The sequence below is a fragment of the Aotus nancymaae genome, unplaced genomic scaffold (genome assembly GCF_030222135.1).
Source record: "Aotus nancymaae isolate 86718 unplaced genomic scaffold, 86718_ANA_hifiasm-v0.15.2.pri h1tg000095l, whole genome shotgun sequence".
NCBI classification, from domain to species: Eukaryota; Metazoa; Chordata; class Mammalia; order Primates; family Aotidae; genus Aotus; species Aotus nancymaae.
The window spans coordinates 1,577,050-1,596,950 of NW_026988510.1; the positions used below are offsets into that span (position 1 = coordinate 1,577,050).

The 19,901-nt window shown below is 62.0% G+C and overlaps 1 protein-coding gene across 2 annotated transcripts in view; it reads right to left on the reverse strand.

Annotated features, from left to right (window-relative positions):
• Nucleotides 1-637: 637 nt before the first annotated feature.
• ZFPM1 (zinc finger protein, FOG family member 1) overlaps nucleotides 638-19,901 on the reverse strand; it is an 85,104-nt gene continuing 65,840 nt past the window's right edge. For both annotated transcript variants that reach the window (XM_064369932.1, XM_064369931.1), the window contains exons 5-10: nucleotides 9,169-9,271; nucleotides 7,169-7,375; nucleotides 3,446-3,679; nucleotides 2,979-3,074; nucleotides 2,744-2,890; nucleotides 638-2,546 (exon numbers count right to left, since the gene is read on the reverse strand). In XM_064369932.1, the coding sequence (XP_064226002.1) occupies nucleotides 724-2,546; nucleotides 2,744-2,890; nucleotides 2,979-3,074; nucleotides 3,446-3,679; nucleotides 7,169-7,375; nucleotides 9,169-9,271 (2,610 nt within the window). In that variant the 3' untranslated portion in view covers nucleotides 638-723. The remainder of the gene's footprint in view (nucleotides 2,547-2,743; nucleotides 2,891-2,978; nucleotides 3,075-3,445; nucleotides 3,680-7,168; nucleotides 7,376-9,168; nucleotides 9,272-19,901) is intronic.

A 19,901-nucleotide genomic window follows, 5' to 3' on the forward strand; every position in this document is an offset into this window, starting at 1 on the left:
CCCAGCAGCGCAGGGAAGCCAGGGTGGGGAGCCCTGGCCCTTGCACTGGCTCAGCCACCACGTGCCCAGCCCCGGCTCTGAGGGGAGGGCACCCCCCAGCGAGCATCAGGACCCCCTCGTGCGCAGGGAACGTTCTCCCCACAGCCTTGGCGACTACAGGGCTTCCTCCTTCCCAGGGCACTCCCACTCCGGCCAACCCAGGTGGTCTGACTGGATGGGGAACACTGGACCCCCCAGGGCCATGCAGAGTTGCGGGGACGGCCACCAGGACACTGCCTTTCCCTTCGGTGTCTGGTGGCCAAGTATGCAGCGGAAAGGGTCAGCAGTGTGGAGCCTGTTCTCCCTAGGGGGGCAGGGACAGGGGTGGGGTGGGCTCAGAGCGGCTGGGCCTGCAGTGTCTCCGTGTGTGATGTGGCCTCCGACCTGAGGCTGGGTCTAGCTCCTTTCACCACCAGCGGTGTGACTCCGGCAGGGGCCAGCCACTCCGGGCGGCAGTGGCCTGTGTGCACCCCAGCGGTGGCGTGTGCCCGCCGGCTCAGAGAACTAGGCTGGCCTACCACCGTGCTCATCAAACTCAACTTGTTTATTAAGTGCCAAGGGTCCAGGCGGGCGCTGCCCCCTGCGGCCCCCTCCGCCGAGGCCAGTGCTTGGTGGGGTTCCCAGGAGCGAGAGTCCCCTGCGGCCTGGGGGCGTGCAAAGCGTCTGCGGCTGTAGTGTGGGCGCTCACTTCACGTGCTCGGCAGCGTGCGAGGAGCAGTAATACTTCTTATGGGCGATGAAGGTGGACAGGCTGCTGAACTTGATGTTGCAGAGGCGGCAGTACCGGTGGTTGCCGTTGGGCAGGGGCGCCGGCGTGCCCTTGCTGGGAGTCTGCACGCCCTTGTCCGAGTAGGAGGGGGGCGCCGGCGGGGGCGGCACGGCCTCGGGCGCGGCGGCCGGGGACGGGGGCGGGCCGGGCGGCGGCTCCTGGGGCTCCGGGCCGAGGCCGTCCCGGGGGCCGCGGGGCCCGGGCTGCGGGGAGGCGGCGGGAACGGGCGCGGGAGAGGGGCCGCGGTCGGCCGGCGTCCGGGCCTCGACCCCCGGGCCGGCCAGGGGCGCGCCGAGCAGCAGGCCGTGCGCCAGGCGGAAATGCTCCAGCAGGTCCCCGCGCACCGGGCCGTTCGGGGGGCAGTAGGGGCAGGCGGCGGCGGGCAGTCCGAGCGCGCCGGGCGGCGGCGCGGCGGGGCACGAGTACTTCTTGTGTGCCAGGTAGGCCTCGAGGCTGTGGAAGCTCACGCGGCAGGCCGTGCACTCGTGGTAGTCGGCCAGCGCGGGCGCCGGGGCTCCGGGGGGCTGACGCCGCGGCTTCTTGCTCAGGTCGATGGGGCCGTCGGCCGCGGGGCCAGGCGAACGCGTGGGGGCGGGGCCGGAGCCACTTCCGCTTCCGGGGCGCGGCGACTCGGGCGCGGGGGCGGGGCCGGGCGGCGGGCGGGGCGGGGCGCCGGCCGCCGCGTGCAGCTCGTAGAGTTTGCGACGCCTGCGCGTGCGCGCGTGTGCGGCGGGCGCGGGAGGAGGGGGCGCGGCGGGCCCCGGGGGCGCGGCGGGGCGGCGCGGCGGCGGGTCGTGGCGCGAAGCGCAGTAGTAGCGCTTGTGCACGGTGTAGGTCTCGTGGCGGCTGAAGCGGATGTTGCAGGCCTCGCACAGCGTGCGGCTGGGGTCGTCCTCCGCGTCGTCCACGGAGCTGCCCGGGCTCTGGCTGCCCTCGCTGCCCCGGCCGCCAGCGCCGTCCTCGGGCGTGGCCGCGCCCCCGGCTCCGTCTTCGCGCGCTCCGGGGCCCGGCGACGAGCGCGGCGCGTCAGGCTCGGCGGGCGGGCCGGGGGGCGCGCGGGCCGGGACTGGGGGCGCCTTGGGCCTGCGCGCAGCGGGCGCGTCCTCGGGCGCGCGGCGGCCCGAGCAGTAGAGGCGCTTGTGCACGTAGTAGTTGTTGACGTTGCTGAAGGTGATCTCGCACTCGAAGCACGTGGCGCCCTTGGGGGCCCCCGCAAAGAGCCCGGCCTGCGCGCCGCCCGCGCCCGCGCCCTGCTGCAGCCGGCTGTGCACCAGCTCGGACATCTTGGCCAGGATCTCCGAGGCTGGGGGCGCCGCGGGGGCCGGGGGTGCCGAGTCAGACCCGAACACGTACGGCGGCAGGAACAGGGCCCCCGCCAGGCCCAGCTCGCCGGGCACCGGACTGGAGCCCGGCGTGGGGCTGGACAGCTCAGCCTTCGCCCTGGCCGGGGCGGGGCTGCGCGGTGATGGCGTCCGCGACGGCGTGTGGGGCCCAGACTCTCCGGGGCCCGGGGCGCGGGCCGCCTCCGGCTCCTCCGCCGCCTCCTCCTTGATGCTCCTGGGGGCCGCCGGGGGCTCGCTGCTGCCTCCATTATGGGGGGCCGCCCTGGCCTCTCCGTTGGTGGCCTCGGCCAGGGCCTTCCTGTCCAGTCCTGGTGATGGGGTGGGCGCCAGGCCCAGGTCCGTGGAGGCCAGTGGGCCGTGCGGGGCCGGGTGCTGTTGGAGGCTGCCCAGACTGTCTGTAGAGAGACCGCAGAGGGGCACCTCAGGCCTGGGGCAGGACCTGGCGGGTCAGAGCTGGAGGGCGAGCTCCGGGATGGGAGGAGTGGGCGGAAGTCGTTTAGAGCCAAGGCCGAAAGGGACCCCCGACCTGGCTTGGTCGACAGGCCTGCTCCCTTTCCACACCTCAGGGGGCCCAAGGGACAGGGCTGCTCACCTGGGGGCAGCTTGGTTGCTGCCTGTCCGGCCCCTGGAGAGTAGATCTCACCTTTGGAGCCCGGCTGACAGACCATGTGGTTAGTGACCAGGTGGCTGTAGAGGATGTCCCTCGTGGTGGAGATGAAGCCACAGCTGTGGCAGACACCTGTGGGCCATGGCAAGGTAGTCAGGGCCCAGGGCGGAGGGTGGGCCCCACACCCCCTTTCCCGCGCACCCCACGCTGCCATGCCTACCACTCAGCGTGTCCGTGTGCACCTTGAGGTGGCGCTCACAGTTGGCCTTGGTGGTGAAGGCCGACAGGCAGATCAGGCACACGAACGGCCGCTCTCCTGGAACACGGGGCGTGTAAGGGTGGTGCCCGTGCCAGCTTGGCCTCGGAGTCCAGGGATGGGGAAGGTGGCTCTGCCCAGGGCCATGATCTGTGCCAGGACCCTGTGCTGAGGGCCCTTTAAACCCCTCAGCCTCAACCCTTTTTCTCTCAGGACTGCAGTGGGCCAGGCCCTCCGCTGACTACCCAGATAGCCACATGCAGGCCGCCTGCTCTGGGTGCCTGCGGGGGTCTGGGCGTGCGGAGACCGCACAGGCCTATCATGACACCACGTGTGCCACGTGCGCCTGCCTGTGGGTGTCCCGTCGCCTGTGGGGCTGGGCGGGGAGGCAGCTGGCATCCCGAGGACCCGCGTTTGGGGTGGGGGCTCACCGCTGTGGCTGCGCATGTGGATCTCCAGGGAGCTGGCGCTGGGGCAGCTCTTGTGGCACTGGGGAAAGGGGCAGATGCGCTCGTTGGGGTAGGCGTCCTTGGGCTTCTCCTCTGCGGCGGCCGTGGCCAGGGAGCTGGCGCCCTGGCGGCTGGCGCAGTAGTAGAGCAAGTGTGCCTGGAGGTTGCGCTCGCTGCGGTACCAGATGCCACAGTCCTTGCAGGGGAAGACGTCCTCTATGGGGCGGGAGGCAGGCGGGCATGGGCTGAGGGCCAGCCCGCCAGCCGGGGCAAGGGCCTGGCCCTGACAGACCCCACCGTCCTCCCCACCCCAGGAACTGAGGCTTTGACCCCTCCCTGTAACTGTAAGCCTCCTGGGTTGTCCTGTGACAGCCCCATTCTGGGACCTGTGGGAATTTGTGTCTGAGTGGACCTCTGAGGGTCCCCTTCCAGTGGTGAGCCCCATAAGGAGACGATTTGGCCTCGTGGGTGCAGAAGGAAGGAGTGTGGACATCACCGGGCGAGGCTAGCATCCATAACATACTGGGATGACCGTGTGGACCTGGGGGGCCATGGAAGAGAAGATGTGTGTGTACAGGTGTGCGTGCCGGGGCGTGGGAGTGCCGGGCTGCAGAGGAAACCCAAACGCACAGTCCCCGAGCACTCAGGTACACGATGGCTGCTCACTAGTTCTGGGGATGTGGGGCATGAGACTAGGACCGCAGAGGTCAGGAAGCCCCATGCGCCCCCACGCCTGGGTGGCTCCATGTCAGTTACGGCCTGGCTGGTCAGATTTGCTGAATCCACCGCACTGACCCCGAGTGGGCTGCTGGGAGCTGGTCAGAGTTCTGGGGGCTGGGACTGCTCAGGGCGGTTCTGCCAGCTGGGGAGGATTTCTCTTAGCATGTTCTCAGTTTGTCTTTAGAGCAGTTTAAGGAACGTTCTCTGCCCCAGAGCCCTGCCCTGTCTGCGCGCAGCCCCTTGGCTGAAGACAGGGAAGGGAGGGCCTGTTCAGCTTGGCCTTGGCCTCTGTGTGGAACCCGGGGGCCCTGGGATTCCTTATCTGGCTTATAAGCCCGTTCCATTTGGAGACCGATGTGATACCGGGTTTCTGCCTCTGCAGGCTCGTGCTCATTTCTCTCCGGCTTCTCCGATGTTTATCCCAAGGCCGCAGTTATCACTCCGGGCGGCCCCCGCCCCTCCCCTCTGCGGCCTGCCTGCCACCTCTCGCCTCTTGGGAGGAATTTCAGTGCCTGTCTGGGAGGTGGCTCTTTCTCTGGCACCTAGCGTTTTGGGACTTTCCTGGCCCTCCTGTGCTGCTGATTTCCTTCCCTTTTCCTTGGAGGCTGCAGGCAGCTCTGTCCTCTCTCAGCTGGGTCTGTTTCTGTGTCTCCAAGGTGATTGTGGGGGACTGTGCTGCTGGCAGAGATGTGGGGACAGGGGCCATGGCTGTGCAGCTGTGAGGAAGGCTGCCTGCCTGCGGCCGACCCCAGGCTGAGTCCGGTGGCCTGCAATGGGGCCTCCAGGCAGGTGTGCCGCCTCCTGCTTAACACGTGAGACAGGTCCAGAGTGCTGTCCCCGGGATGAGGCATTGATACGGAAACCTCAGACCTGAGAGGGGGAAACCGAGGCAGTGGTGCTGAGCCTGGCGCACCCACAGCTGCCCGTCGGAGATGGGGAGGTGGTCTCTGCAGGCTGTGTGGGCAAGGACCCTGCTGGAGGATGGGACCCTCGCCAGCTGACTGTCCCCACCGTCTCACTGTTGTTCAGGCACCCGGAGACACCATGGGGCACCCCCTTCCCATCCTGGCAGAGTGGCCGCTCTGGCCTCCCATCCCCTCTGCGCCCTCTCCTTCCAGGGAAGAGACGAAGGCAGATGGGGACCCTCATCTCCCCTCCTGGCTCCCCGTGGCCCGTGTTCTCATCTCCCCTCCTGGCTCCCCGTGGCCCGTGTTCTCATCTCCCCTCCTGGCTCCCCGTGGCCCGTGTTCTCATCTCCCCTCCTGGCTCCCTGGGGCAGTGGCTTGCCCTGCCTTGCCTATCCCTGAATCTGGGCTTGGGTATGGACCTGGCTGTCGGGCCCCTTCTCTCCAGTGTCACCGGCCATTCCCACCAGCACATAACATGGGCCATCACGTCCTGGGTACCAGGCACACAAGCCCGGCCCCCTCTGGCCAGCTGGCCCCTGCGCAGACCTCCTCTGACCCTCACTGGAGCAGCCTTGGTCAGGGCCACAGCGAGCTCTGCACTGTCAGGACCAGCAGTCGCTTCTCTGTCGTTGGTCTTGCCACAGCCTGGATGTGACAGACCACCTGCCACCCTCCATGGCCCATCTAACCTGTCTCAGCTCACTTGCTATCCCGTGGGAGATGTCCCCTCTCCCGACTCAGGTCTATAGGCCCCATGGTTCCCTGAGCCCTGTCCCGTGTCTCTTGACAGACTCTGGCTTCTCTTTTGCATCTAGTAGGTGTCTCAAGGTTAGGATACTCCAAGAGTTGGAGGTCTGCTCCCCAGACTCCCTTACAGACCGACGACCCCCAGTGGCCACACCAAAGCCCCTGGCTGCACACATGGCCCTGCCTGGCAGGCACCTTTGGTTCTAACGACTGGTGCCTCCACCTCCTTCAAGCCATCTTCACATTTGACTTGCTCACAAAGGTCGCTTTTCTTCCAGTTACGTGACTCTGTGGTCACCAAAGCTAAACTTGGGTCTCACCCTCCCCATCCAGCACCCTCAGGCACAGTCCCTGTTCCCCTGAGAAGCCCCAGCCACTCGCCTGAGGCCGCACTTGCCGTGAGTCCCCTGTGTGCCTTGTGGCTGTCCACGGTGGCCATGTGCTGGCCTTGGCCACACAGGTGCACGGGGTGCCCGATCACTCTTGGCAAATTTTTAAAATTTTAGCAGAGATGGGGATCTTGCTGTGTTGCCCAGTTTGGTCTTGAACTCCCAGGCTCCAGCGATCCTGTCTCGGCCTCATACAGTGCTGCGGTCACAGGTGCGGCCCCTGCACCCAGTCCGGGATGAGTGACTCCTGATTCCCACAGCCATCCTCAGAGGTTCCAGGAGAGCCACTGCAGGAACAACGTCTGTCCACTTCAGGTGTGCCCAGCGGGGTGGCTCTGTCCCCAGGGACATGTGGCCATGTGTAGAGAGATTCTGGTGGCGTGTGCCTGAAATCGCAGCTACTCGGGAGGCTGAGGCAGGAGGATCGCTTGAGACTAGAACTTCATGACCATCTGGGTAACACTCCCAGAACCAAAAAAACCCAACCAACAATGTCTTGGTTGTCAGAAGTGGGAGGTGGAGGTGGTGGCGCCATCTAGCGGGCCGGGGTGAGGGCTGCTGCTCACTGCCTGTGGTGCCCAGGGAAGCCTCCACCGTGCAGTGACCCAGCCCCAAACGCCAGGAGGGCTGAGGGGAGGGTCCTGCTCTGCCCCACAGGGCTGCCCCCAGGGAAAGAGCAGGCTTCTGGTGTGTTGTGCGAGGCAGTCGGGTCTATGCCTAAGCCTGCTTGCCTGCTGGCAGGGCCTTTCCCTGTCATGGCCCTGGGGGCCTGGGGACCCTTCTGTCCTTGTGTGGTCCGCATTTGGGACCGCCCATATCACCTCCTTCCCTGCCTTCCCTCTTCCTCTGTCGCCCCTGGGCTTCCCACCCTCAGCTCCCATCTGCCCTGCCTGCCCCCCTCGGTACAGCAGCCGCGCAGGCCTGGGGAGCCCAGTACTCACTGTTGATCACTGCGGTAGCAAGGATGGAGGCCATCCCGGCCTGCTGCGGCAGGAGCTGGAGGTCGTGAGCGGGGACCGGGCATGTGGGCTCTGCCGACTCCTTCTTCACGGGGTGGCCGGGGGTGCTGCGGGGCTCGGCTGTGAGGAGCACGCTCAGGAGTCCCCCGGCGGGCACCGGCTTGGTGACCCTGCACCAGAGCGCGTCATCTGGAGGGAGATGAGTGTCCATGACCTAGGACCTTGTGTGCCCCGCTGCCCTGTCCTGTCTTAAGCGAGGGGTGGAGGATGGGGTCAGGAGAGCTGCCACCCCAGGTTCACAGCTATGGCTGGCTGGCTGCATTCTGCCTTGGGGGTGAGGCGGGTGGTCCGCTACGGATGCTCAGCCTCCTGGCCTCCCTGGCCTACACCCATCCTAGTGGGAGGGCTCTGGGGACGTCTCCCAGGAAAGGGATGACATGGAGGGCGGGTGGTAGAGCAACTATGGAAGACCCTGGGCAGCCACTCAGGAAAGGTGGCCAAAGGTTGGGGCCTTAGAGGGGCCCCAGAATGGACACTGCTCTTTGGGAAATCGTCCAAGGGTGGCTGTTCCTGCATCCGCCTGCAGGGGGCAGCCTCGGCCCACAATGCCCAGGCTGCACTGGCCGGCTTGTCCATCTTGGGCTCCTAGGCTGTGTGTCCCCTGTGGTGCTGGCTTCAGTCCCGAGCCAGCCCTGCCCACACGCGCCACAGCCTGTCCCCACCCTGCGCCAACACCGGGCCCCCATGTTTTGGGAGTGCAGCTCTTGCTGGGTCCTCAGGGACCCCTTCGGTGGGGAGGAGGCGCTGGGGTCCCCTCTGCCTTACAGATGGGGCAATGGGGGCACGTCGGGGAGGCACCGGCTCAGGTCCCAGGAGCAGGTGGCAGGGCACGGAGGAGGCCACCCTGCACCTATCACTCCCTGGAGGCCCCGTAGGGAGGGGGCTGCAGTGTGGCCGTTTACAGGGATGTCCCTGAGACAGCTCTGCCTCCACCGGGATTGCCATTGCTTGGTAGGTGCAGTGGCAGGAGACACGTAAAGAGGCACGAGACCGGCGCCCGGCGCCGAGCGCACAGCTGTCCTGGTGACCCCGCTGCGGCGGACGGCCTGCCTGGCTGCGGAGATCACGGTGTGTGCCCCGTCCTCCCCTAGGACCTGAGCCGCCATGTCTGTAAGGAGGGGGTCCCCACGGCCCTGATGCTGTGGCACCTCCATCCCCTCAGGGGTGACCTTCCCAGGGGGACGGGGGTGCCGATACAGAAGAGCAAGGAGTGGGCGGGGTCTCCCGAGAGCCAGGAAGTGCCGCCTGCCCTGGCTGTACAGCTGTGCTGTAGGAGGCCCATTTCCTGCCCCTGTTCCTCCCGGGCTGCTGCCACCTTCCAGCAGGTCCAGGAGGCTCCAGGGAGGCAGCTCTCAGGCCTCCAGCCCCGGGTGCCCCACCAGGCTCTTTCCTCAGGCTCATGCCCATCTTCCAGATAGAGAAACAGAGGTCCCAGAAGGCAGGGCCTTGCCCCGGGTCCCGCAGCCAGTAAAGGAGGCAGCTGGGTTTGAACACCTTTCTGACTGTTCCTGGAGCCACAGCGATGGCGTGGGGCCCAGGTCCAGTGGTACCTGCCAGCCAGCCCGGCCTTGGGGTCCCTGCTGCTGCCCTTGCTGGGCTCCCAGAGGTACAGCCAAGCCAGGGAAGAGATAGGGGGATCAGGGTATCCCCCAGAGGGGCAGAAGCTCCCACCCCCGCTGCAGTGGACACCTGTGCTGGCTTAGCCTGCCAGGCAGGACCCTCATACAGGGACTCATTGGCTGGACTAACTGGTCCCAGTAGAGTGTCTGCCTCACACTGCAGTGCCCGGGGCAGTGGCTCCTTGTCCCTCACCCCGCCCCTGCTCTAGCAGGCTGCTTTCCCTTCCAGGGCTCAGCCCTGGGAGAGCCAAGTGACCCCCACCTTCCGGAAGGCTCGGGACAGGGGCGCCGCGTCATACTGACCCTTCCTGTGGATCTCTGCGTTGGCCTCGGCCTCGGTCAGGGCCTGGGGCAGCGTCCTCAGCCAGCAAGACTCATCCACCAGCAGCAGGGTCAGGGCTGGGCTCTGAGGGGGCAGGAACACACGGGGGGAGGGGTCAGTCCGCAGCCTGCCTGGGGTTTCCTGTGAGTACGTGACACGGATTCTGCCTCCTGGCTTGGCTGCTTGGCCAGGCTGTGGACGGTCACAGGCCCTACAGCTGGCAGAGCCGTGGCATGGGCCGTCTATGCCATTGCTGGCTGGCAGGGCTAACACCATGCTGGGGCGGGGAGGTACCTTCCAGGGCTGGGCGCAGAGTTCTCACGGAGACTGAGGCCCAGAGAGATGGAGCAGCATGCCCCGGGCCACACAGCCGGGGAGCCGCAGCGCCTGAATGCACACCCGTTATCTATCTGCGTGTCTGTGTTCCCCCCACGGCCCGCCCACCCTGGCCTGGGGCGTGCTGGGTGTGAAACACTGGCCCCACATGGCTGGACCTGGCACAGGCTCCTCCCACACAGGCCGTGGACGCCTCCAGAATGACCTCTGTGGGCGGGGCCGAGATTAGCCCAGGCGAGACGGCACCTCCCTAGCAACCCCCGGGCCTCAGTGTCCCCCAAACAGCATGGCTCCCCTCCCTGCCACAGGGCGCAGCGGGGCCCACCTGTGTTCCCGCCAGCTCCCAGGGCCAGCGCTCGGTGGGTGTGGGGGAGCACCTCTGTCCCTACCCTGAGGCTGGTTGGCCCCTGCCTGGGGGGCCTGAGATGCCCACACTGGGTAGGGTCAGCCCTGGCCCACTCGGCCTCACCATCACCCTGGAAAGCAGGCAGTGTCCTCCTCTCATCTCATGGGTGAGGAAACTGAGGCCCGGTTGGGGAGGGACAGAACTCATGCCCGTGCCTCGGGCAATGCTGTCAGCGGTGGCTCGGGCTAAGTCTGGAAGGAACACGCTCTGGGCTTGGCCCTCCAGACGGCTGCCTCATTTCCTGTGTGCCTTGCACGCTGGCCGAATGGTGGAGGAAATGCGAGGGACCCCATCAGTGCAGAGTCTGGGCCTGGGACAGGGCGGGGGTGGGGGGGGCAGTTGGCGGCCTTGCTCTCTGCTACCCAGTGCTGGTCACAATCAAGGGTAGAAGGCAGTGGTGGAGGAACGGGTGACCGCCGCTGCCCCTCAGGCCTCGGCCCCTCCTGCAAGGCTGACTCAGCCTCAGCGCCCTGGCCCTCAGCCCCGTGCTGCTCACTGCGCCGGTGTGTCCCCAAGCTCAGCCACCTGGGTGCCCGTTCAGAATTGCCGCACACACGCGTCCAGCGCTTCCTGTAAACATGCTCACTTTTTGTTCTGTACAAATAAATGCCTTTTAATCAGAAACTTCCGGCATCATGACCTTTGACGGAAAAGCCAGTGTCACCCACGAGTGCTGCCGCTGCCACGGGACGGGTTTGTGCTGCTTTGTGGTGAGGATGGCCGTCGGCCCAACTCCGCATGGTCGAAGGGGCCAGGCTGGCGACGGTGCCGGGTGTTCCCCTCGGGTCTGGGGGCCTCTCCACCAGATGTCATCCCATGAGCTGGCTGGCTGCGCATGGGACCCTGTGTGCCACAGAGGTGGGCAGCGGGGTTCCAGCCAAGCTCGGCCTCCCTGCTGCGACCTTGGGCAGGGCATGGCCAGACCTGTATGCAGGGACCCGTCTGAGCCACACTTGCCCCTCAGTCCATCCACAGGCATGCAGGAATCTAGCAAGATACGGCCTTTGGGCTGGGGACGCTGAGTGACCACTCGAGCAAGGTTAGGGCAGGCTGGCCAGCAGAGCGGGTGGCTTGCACACCACCTGCCTGCTGCCACACGGCTCGGCCACAGAGCGGGTGAGCAGACATAAGCTGGCCACTGGGCTGGCCCTGGCCCGGGGTAGGCGCAACCCTCCAGTCCCAGTGTGAAGCCGTCCCCAGCAGGCGCCCCAAACCCTGGGTCCACTTCTCATCTGCAGATGGGGCTCTGCCCTCTCCACACTTGGCTGTTGGGAGGACGGAGGGGAGGCCGTGCCCCTGCTCACTCTGGACCCACCCCCAGCTTTTGGGGCAGCCTCAAGGGGTCACTCCCATCTCCCTTGACTCAGTTTCTTCCCAGGACGTTGGGGGGCCGCGATCTGTGTGAAGCCTTTGGGCATTGCCTGCCTGGCGCGTCCTCAGCTCAGGATGCGTGTTAGCTCTTGCCCTGGCTGCTGCTTTTGGGTTGGCCTGGCAGGACAAGGTGGGCAGGGGGTGCCGTCCATGGGGTACCTCTGGGGCAGCACATGCTGAGTGTCCACTGGGAGTAAGCGGCTTCCCTGAAGAAGCTGCTTTGTGCAGGCTGGCATCGGGTGGGTGCCCCCCTTTTAAAGGACACCCCAGTGATTTCCAGTGCCATAGGGCAGGGCTGAGGAGCCACATGACAGCTGTGGGTCCCTGCCGGCTTGGACAGGGGCTTCTGCTGGGGCAGGTTGGGGGGACAAACCCCAGGGGCAATGGGCAGGCATGTTCCTGGCACAAAGGTGGGTGACCAGAGGCTACTGTGTCCCGGCTGTGCCCGAGCTGGATGGGCAGCGCTCGGCGAGGCTTCTGGGGCCTGGCCCTCCCCACTCTGGCCTTTCTGAGCCTCTAATGAATATTAATGAGCAGAGGAGGGTGAAAAAAATTAATCTGCTTGATCCTCCGATGGGTGCTGCAGTAACGATATGAAATCTAATTATTCGTCCCAATATTTCTAAACCCTCAAACTGAGACTGACAGCCTCCCGGTCGGTTTAATGCTTATCACTCCCAGGAGCAGCGTGTTCGCAGCATGATAAAAACACACGCGCCACAACTTTGCTGACGCTGCACAGCCCCCGGATTTTTCTGTGGCAGTCCTGAGTGGAGGGATGGCACCACGTTCCCACCCAGCCCCACTGAGTGCACCCCGAGTCTGTGGGGCATGACGGGGTGCCTGCCTGGGTGTGCAGGTGCGGAGGGGCATGGGGAAAGAGGCCGAGGCTCCCATCTGGGAGGGAACAGGTGGGAGACCTTGGGGTGCAAGACCAGCCAGCTCGGGCCGCCCTGCCACAGCCCCTGCCCCCAGACACTCTCAGAGGGGCCTGCCACTCCCTCCCACTTCTGTGACCCAGGCTGGGAAGGGGTGAGGGCCTCCCTGCCAGTGTGCCCTGGTTCCTGGGGATGCGGCAGCTACCCCCAACATCCCCCAGGGGAATGGGGGCGCAGCCTCGCCAGGGTCCCCAGCCTGGAGGTCGTGTGGGCACAACCAGCCCTGAGCCAGCATCTTGCCTGGTGCCAGGTGGCTGGACCCCTGAGGTCACCTGGGCCACCAGCCCACCCTGGGGAGCCACTGCTGGTGCCAGGGCCAGAAGATGCTGGGGCGGGAAGCCAGGTTCCGCTTTGGCTTCCCTGGTGGAGGTCTGGCTGGGCACGGGTTTGCCCGTTAAGTGTTTTCTCTGTCTCTTTTTTCCCCACCTCTGACCAGGCCTGAACAGTAGCTCTTTCTCTGGTTCTGCAGGTCCTTCCTGACCCTGCTCTGCCTGTGGGCGGCGGGGGGGCAAGCGGGGAGGGGCCTATTTTTAACTTCCCAGCCTGGCCCTTCTGCCAAGACTCTCAGAGATGTGGGCGCTGTGGCTGTCTGCCTTCCTACGGTGCCCCAGGCTCAGTGCCCAGCCTCGTCGGGTGTGTCCAAGGTCCGCAGAGGGCCCTAGAGCCCGCTCTGCTTGCCACCCCTCGGGGTCACCCTGTCCCTCCTCCAGACCCTGGCCGGCCCCACCTGACCCAGGACAACGGCGGCCACTTTAAATTCCCTGGACGGCCCTGAGAATGCTCCTTGTCTCCCCCAACAAAGAGGTCAGTGTCTTGATGCTGTGATGGCACCGACAGCCATGGGAAACCCTATCTGCGCTGCATCCGCCGTGACAACCTCATGTGAGGCTGTTCCCAAACCTCGCTGGGCAGCTCTGAAGCAGCTCTCAGGGGGCGTTCTAAGATGGGGTGGCCTAGCCCAGGGCCGGCCCTGCAGAAGCCCCTCGGGGCAGCCTGGCCGCCCCCAGGCCACTGCAGGCCAGCAGCAGATTCGGGGGAGGGCAGGAGCCGAGGCTGAGGCTGCTGAGGTCCCGCCCGTGTGTCCTCCAGCCCATCCCGACAAGTCCCCTCATCTCCCTCACCTCACCAGAGGCAATGGCTGGTCCTCAGAACCTTTGTCTCCCCCTACCATGAAAGGCGCACATTTCCCTGGTGAGGGGCCTGAGACCCGCAGGATGACAAGCCCGGTCTGTGAGACCCCCCCTGCCGGTTGCATCGCTGCTGTCATGTCATCCACTCGTGCATTCATTGATTCACTCACTCCCTTATCCACCAGGTGGCCGTGAGACCCCTGCGGCATTGCTGCTGTCACTTCATCTATTCACTCATTCATTCATTCACTCACTCCCTTATCCACCAGGCAGGCTGTGAGACCCCTGCGGCATTGCTGCTGTCACTTCATCTATTCACTCATTCATTCATTCACTCACTCCCTTATCCACCAGGTGGCCGTGAGACCCCTGCGGCATCGCTGCTGTCACTTCATCTATTCACTCATTCATTCATTCACTCACTCCCTTATCCACCAGGCAGGCTGTGAGACCCCTGCGGCATCGCTGCTGTCACTTCATCTATTCACTCATTCATTCATTCACTCACTCCCTTATCCACCAGGCAGGCTGTGAGACCCCTGCAGCATTGCTGCTGTCACTTCATCTATTCACTCATTCATTCATTCACTCACTCCCTTATCCACCAGGTGGCCGTGAGACCCCTGCGGCATCGCTGCTGTCACTTCATCTATTCACTCATTCATTCATTCACTCACTCCCTTATCCACCAGGTGGCCGTGAGACCCCTGCGGCATCGCTGCTGTCACTTCATCTATTCACTCATTCATTCATTCACTCACTCCCTTATCCACCAGGTGGCCGTGAGACCCCTGCGGCATCGCTGCTGTCACTTCATCTATTCACTCATTCATTCATTCACTCACTCCCTTATCCACCAGGTGGCCGTGAGACCCCTGCGGCATCGCTGCTGTCACTTCATCTATTCACTAATTCATTCATTCACTCACTCCCTTATCCACCAGGTGGCCGTGAGACCCCTGCGGCATTGCTGCCGTCACTTCATCTATTCACTCATTCATTCATTCACTCACTCCCTTATCCACCAGGTGGCCGTGAGACCCCTGCGGCATCGCTGCTGTCACTTCATCTATTCACTCATTCATTCATTCACTCACTCCCTTATCCACCAGGTGGCCGTGAGACCCCTGCGGCATCGCTGCTGTCACTTCATCTATTCACTCATTCATTCATTCACTCACTCCCTTATCCACCAGGTGGCCGTGAGACCCCTGCGGCATCGCTGCTGTCACTTCATCTATTCACTCATTCATTCATTCACTCACTCCCTTATCCACAAGGTGGCCGTGAGACCCCTGCGGCATCGCTGCTGTCACTTCATCTATTCACTCATTCATTGATTCACTCACTCCCTTATCCACAAGGTGGCCGTGAGACCCCTGCGGCATCGCTGCTGTCACTTCATCTATTCACTCATTCATTCATTCACTCACTCCCTTATCCACCAGGCAGGCTGTGAGACCCCTGCGGCATCGCTGCTGTCACTTCATCTATTCACTCATTCATTCATTCACTCACTCCCTTATCCACAAGGTGGCCGTGAGACCCCTGCGGCATCGCTGCTGTCACTTCATCTATTCACTCATTCATTGATTCACTCACTCCCTTATCCACAAGGTGGCCGTGAGACCCCTGCGGCATCGCTGCTGTCACTTCATCTATTCACTCATTCATTGATTCACTCACTCCCTTATCCACCAGGCAGGCTGTGAGACCCCTGCGGCATTGCTGCTGTCACTTCATCTATTCACTCATTCATTCATTCACTCACTCCCTTATCCACCAGGTGGCCGTGAGACCCCTGCGGCATCGCTGCTGTCACTTCATCTATTCACTCATTCATTCATTCACTCACTCCCTTATCCACCAGGTGGCCGTGAGACCCCTGCGGCATCGCTGCTGTCACTTCATCTATTCACTCATTCATTCATTCACTCACTCCCTTATCCACAAGGTGGCCGTGAGACCCCTGCGGCATCGCTGCTGTCACTTCATCTATTCACTCATTCATTGATTCACTCACTCCCTTATCCACAAGGTGGCCGTGAGACCCCTGCGGCATCGCTGCTGTCACTTCATCTATTCACTCATTCATTCATTCACTCACTCCCTTATCCACCAGGTGGCTGTGAGATCCCTGCGGCATTGCTGCTGTCACTTCATCTATTCACTCATTCATTCATTCACTCACTCCCTTATCCACCAGGTGGCCGTGAGACCCCTGCGGCATCGCTGCTGTCACTTCATCTATTCACTCATTCATTCATTCACTCACTCCCTTATCCACCAGGTGGCCGTGAGACCCCTGCGGCATCGCTGCTGTCACTTCATCTATTCACTCATTCATTCATTCACTCACTCCCTTATCCACCAGGCAGGCTGTGAGACCCCTGCGGCATTGCAGCTGTCACTTCATCTATTCACTCATTCATTCATTCACTCACTCCCTTATCCACCAGGTGGCCGTGAGACCCCTGCGGCATCGCTGCTGTCACTTCATCTATTCACTCATTCATTCATTCACTCACTCCCTTATCCACCAGGCAGGCTGTGAGACCCCTGCGGCATTGCTGCTGTCACTTCATCTATTCACTCATTCATTCATTCACTCACTCCCTTATCCACCAGGTGGCCGTGAGACCCCTGCGGCATCGCTGATGTCACTTCATCTATTCACTCATTCATTCATTCACTCACTCCCTTATCCACAAGGTGGCCGTGAGACCCCTGCGGCATCGCTGCTGTCACTTCATCTATTCACTCATTCATTGATTCACTCACTCCCTTATCCACAAGGTGGCCGTGAGACCCCTGCGGCATCGCTGCTGTCACTTCATCTATTCACTCATTCATTCATTCACTCACTCCCTTATCCACCAGGTGGCCGTGAGACCCCTGCGGCATCGCTGCTGTCACTTCATCTATTCACTCATTCATTCATTCACTCACTCCCTTATCCACCAGGTGGCCGTGAGACCCCTGCGGCATCGCTGATGTCACTTCATCTATTCACTCATTCATTCATTCACTCACTCCCTTATCCACCAGGCAGGCTGTGAGACCCCTGCGGCATCGCTGCTGTCACTTCATCTATTCACTCATTCATTCATTCACTCACTCCCTTATCCACCAGGTGGCCGTGAGACCCCTGCGGCATCGCTGCTGTCACTTCATCTATTCACTCATTCATTCATTCACTCACTCCCTTATCCACCAGGTGGCCGTGAGACCCCTGCGGCATCGCTGCTGTCACTTCATCTATTCACTCATTCATTCATTCACTCACTCCCTTATCCACCAGGTGGCCGTGAGACCCCTGCGGCATCGCTGCCGTCACTTCATCTATTCACTCATTCATTCATTCACTCACTCCCTTATCCACCAGGTGGCCGTGAGACCCCTGCGGCATCGCTGCTGTCACTTCATCTATTCACTCATTCATTCATTCACTCACTCCCTTATCCACCAGGTGGCCGTGAGACCCCTGCGGCATCGCTGCTGTCACTTCATCTATTCACTCATTCATTCATTCACTCACTCCCTTATCCACCAGGTGGCCGTGAGACCCCTGCGGCATCGCTGCTGTCACTTCATCTATTCACTCATTCATTCATTCACTCACTCCCTTATCCACCAGGTGGCCGTGAGACCCCTGCGGCATCGCTGCTGTCACTTCATCTATTCACTCATTCATTCATTCACTCACTCCCTTATCCACCAGGTGGCCGTGAGACCCCTGCGGCATCGCTGCTGTCACTTCATCTATTCACTCATTCATTCATTCACTCACTCCCTTATCCACCAGGTGGCCGTGAGACCCCTGCGGCATCGCTGCTGTCACTTCATCTATTCACTCATTCATTCATTCACTCACTCCCTTATCCACCAGGTGGCCGTGAGACCCCTGCGGCATCGCTGCTGTCACTTCATCTATTCACTCATTCATTCATTCACTCACTCCCTTATCCACAAGGTGGCCGTGAGACCCCTGCGGCATCGCTGCTGTCACTTCATCTATTCACTCATTCATTCATTCACTCACTCCCTTATCCACCAGGCAGGCTGTGAGACCCCTGCGGCATTGCAGCTGTCACTTCATCTATTCACTCATTCATTCATTCACTCACTCCCTTATCCACCAGGCAGGCTGTGAGACCCCTGCGGCATTGCTGCTGTCACTTCATCTATTCACTCATTCATTCATTCACTGACTCCCTTATCCACCAGGTGGCCGTGAGACCCCTGCGGCATCGCTGATGTCACTTCATCTATTCACTCATTCATTCATTCACTCACTCCCTTATCCACCAGGTGGCCGTGAGACCCCTGCGGCATCGCTGCTGTCACTTCATCTATTCACTCATTCATTCATTCACTCACTCCCTTATCCACCAGGTGGCCGTGAGACCCCTGCGGCATCGCTGCTGTCACTTCATCTATTCACTCATTCATTCATTCACTCACTCCCTTATCCACCAGGCAGGCTGTGAGACCCCTGCGGCATCGCTGCTGTCACTTCATCTATTCACTCATTCATTCATTCACTCACTCCCTTATCCACCAGGTGGCCGTGAGACCCCTGCGGCATCGCTGCTGTCACTTCATCTATTCACTCATTCATTCATTCACTCACTCCCTTATCCACCAGGTGGCCGTGAGACCCCTGCGGCATCGCTGCCGTCACTTCATCTATTCACTCATTCATTCATTCACTCACTCCCTTATCCACCAGGCAGGCTGTGAGACCCCTGCGGCATCGCTGCTGTCACTTCATCTATTCACTCATTCATTCATTCACTCACTCCCTTATCCACCAGGTGGCTGTGAGACCCCTGCGGCATCGCTGCTGTCACTTCATCTATTCACTCATTCATTCATTCACTCACTCCCTTATCCACCAGGTGGCCGTGAGACCCCTGCGGCATCGCTGCTGTCACTTCATCTATTCACTCATTCATTCATTCACTCACTCCCTTATCCACCAGGTGGCCGTGAGACCCCTGCGGCATCGCTGCTGTCACTTCATCTATTCACTCATTCATTCATTCACTCACTCCCTTATCCACCAGGTGGCCGTGAGACCCCTGCGGCATCGCTGCTGTCACTTCATCTATTCACTCATTCATTCATTCACTCACTCCCTTATCCACCAGGTGGCCGTGAGACCCCTGCGGCATCGCTGCTGTCACTTCATCTATTCACTCATTCATTCATTCACTCACTCCCTTATCCACCAGGCAGGCTGTGAGACCCCTGCGGCATCGCTGCTGTCACTTCATCTATTCACTCATTCATTCATTCACTCACTCCCTTATCCACCAGGTGGCCGTGAGACCCCTGCGGCATCGCTGCTGTCACTTCATCTATTCACTCATTCATTCATTCACTCACTCCCTTATCCACCAGGTGGCCGTGAGACCCCTGCGGCATCGCTGCTGTCACTTCATCTATTCACTCATTCATTCATTCACTCACTCCCTTATCCACCTGGTGGCCGTGAGACCCCTGCTGCATCGCTGATGTCACTTCAACCACCCAGTCATTCACTCATTCATTCAGTCACTCACTCACTCCCCCCTCCCTCCCTCCCTCCCTCCCTCATATGGCAGGCAGGCCATGAGATTCCCACTGCCTCACTGCGGTCACTTCCTCCACTCACTCACTCAGTCCCTCCCTCCCTCCCTTCCTTATCCCCGCCCACCGCACTGCTGCTGTCACTTCATTCACTCAGTCACTCGGTCACTCGGTCACTCCCTCCCTCCCTCCGTCCCTCATCCAGCAGGCAGGCCCTGCGCACCAGCTGTTACCAGGTGTGGGAAACACAGTGACCAGAACTGCATCTCGCGTGGATGCTGCCATGCGGAACCAGCCCCAAACAGGAGGCAAACACCTGGAGGGGGCAGTGACAGAGACACAGGGACAGGCTGAGAAGGGGAGTGGGGCCGGATGTCAGCTGAGGCCTGGAGGGTGAGGAAGAGAGGGTGTGGAGGTGAGGGGGACCAAGGAACAGCACTGGGAGGGAACAGAGAGGAGGAGGGAACGGAGAGGAGGAGGGAACTGCAGTGCCAGGCCAGGGCAATGTGCCTGGGTTCTGGATGTTGGGAAGCTGCCAGGTGCTGTGCTGGCCCCCAGAAGGTGTTAGATGCAGGGACCCCGGCAAGTTCCATTCCTTGCTCCAGGGGTGGTGTAGTCGGGGCCGGGGAAGGACAGGGTGCTCCCAGCCCATAGCTCACTCTTTCTAAGGCATTGGAAGGGGTTCCAGAGCCTCTTCACATTTTTCGTGCCTCCCAGACCCTGAGACACTTGCCCAGCTTCTACCACTGCTGGCAGGGAAACTGAGGCATGGACACCGACCAGCAAAGAACCTGGAGAGGAAGGGTGCACAGAGACCCAGCGAAGGCAGTGGCAGGCCTGGCCCAGAGTGCCCACAGGCTGCAGGGCACCTCGTCCGCTTCCTCCGTGGCCTTCTGTAGCCAGGGCTGTGCCTTCCTGGCCCCTCAGGGGCTGCTGACGGGCGCAGGAGCTGTCTGGCT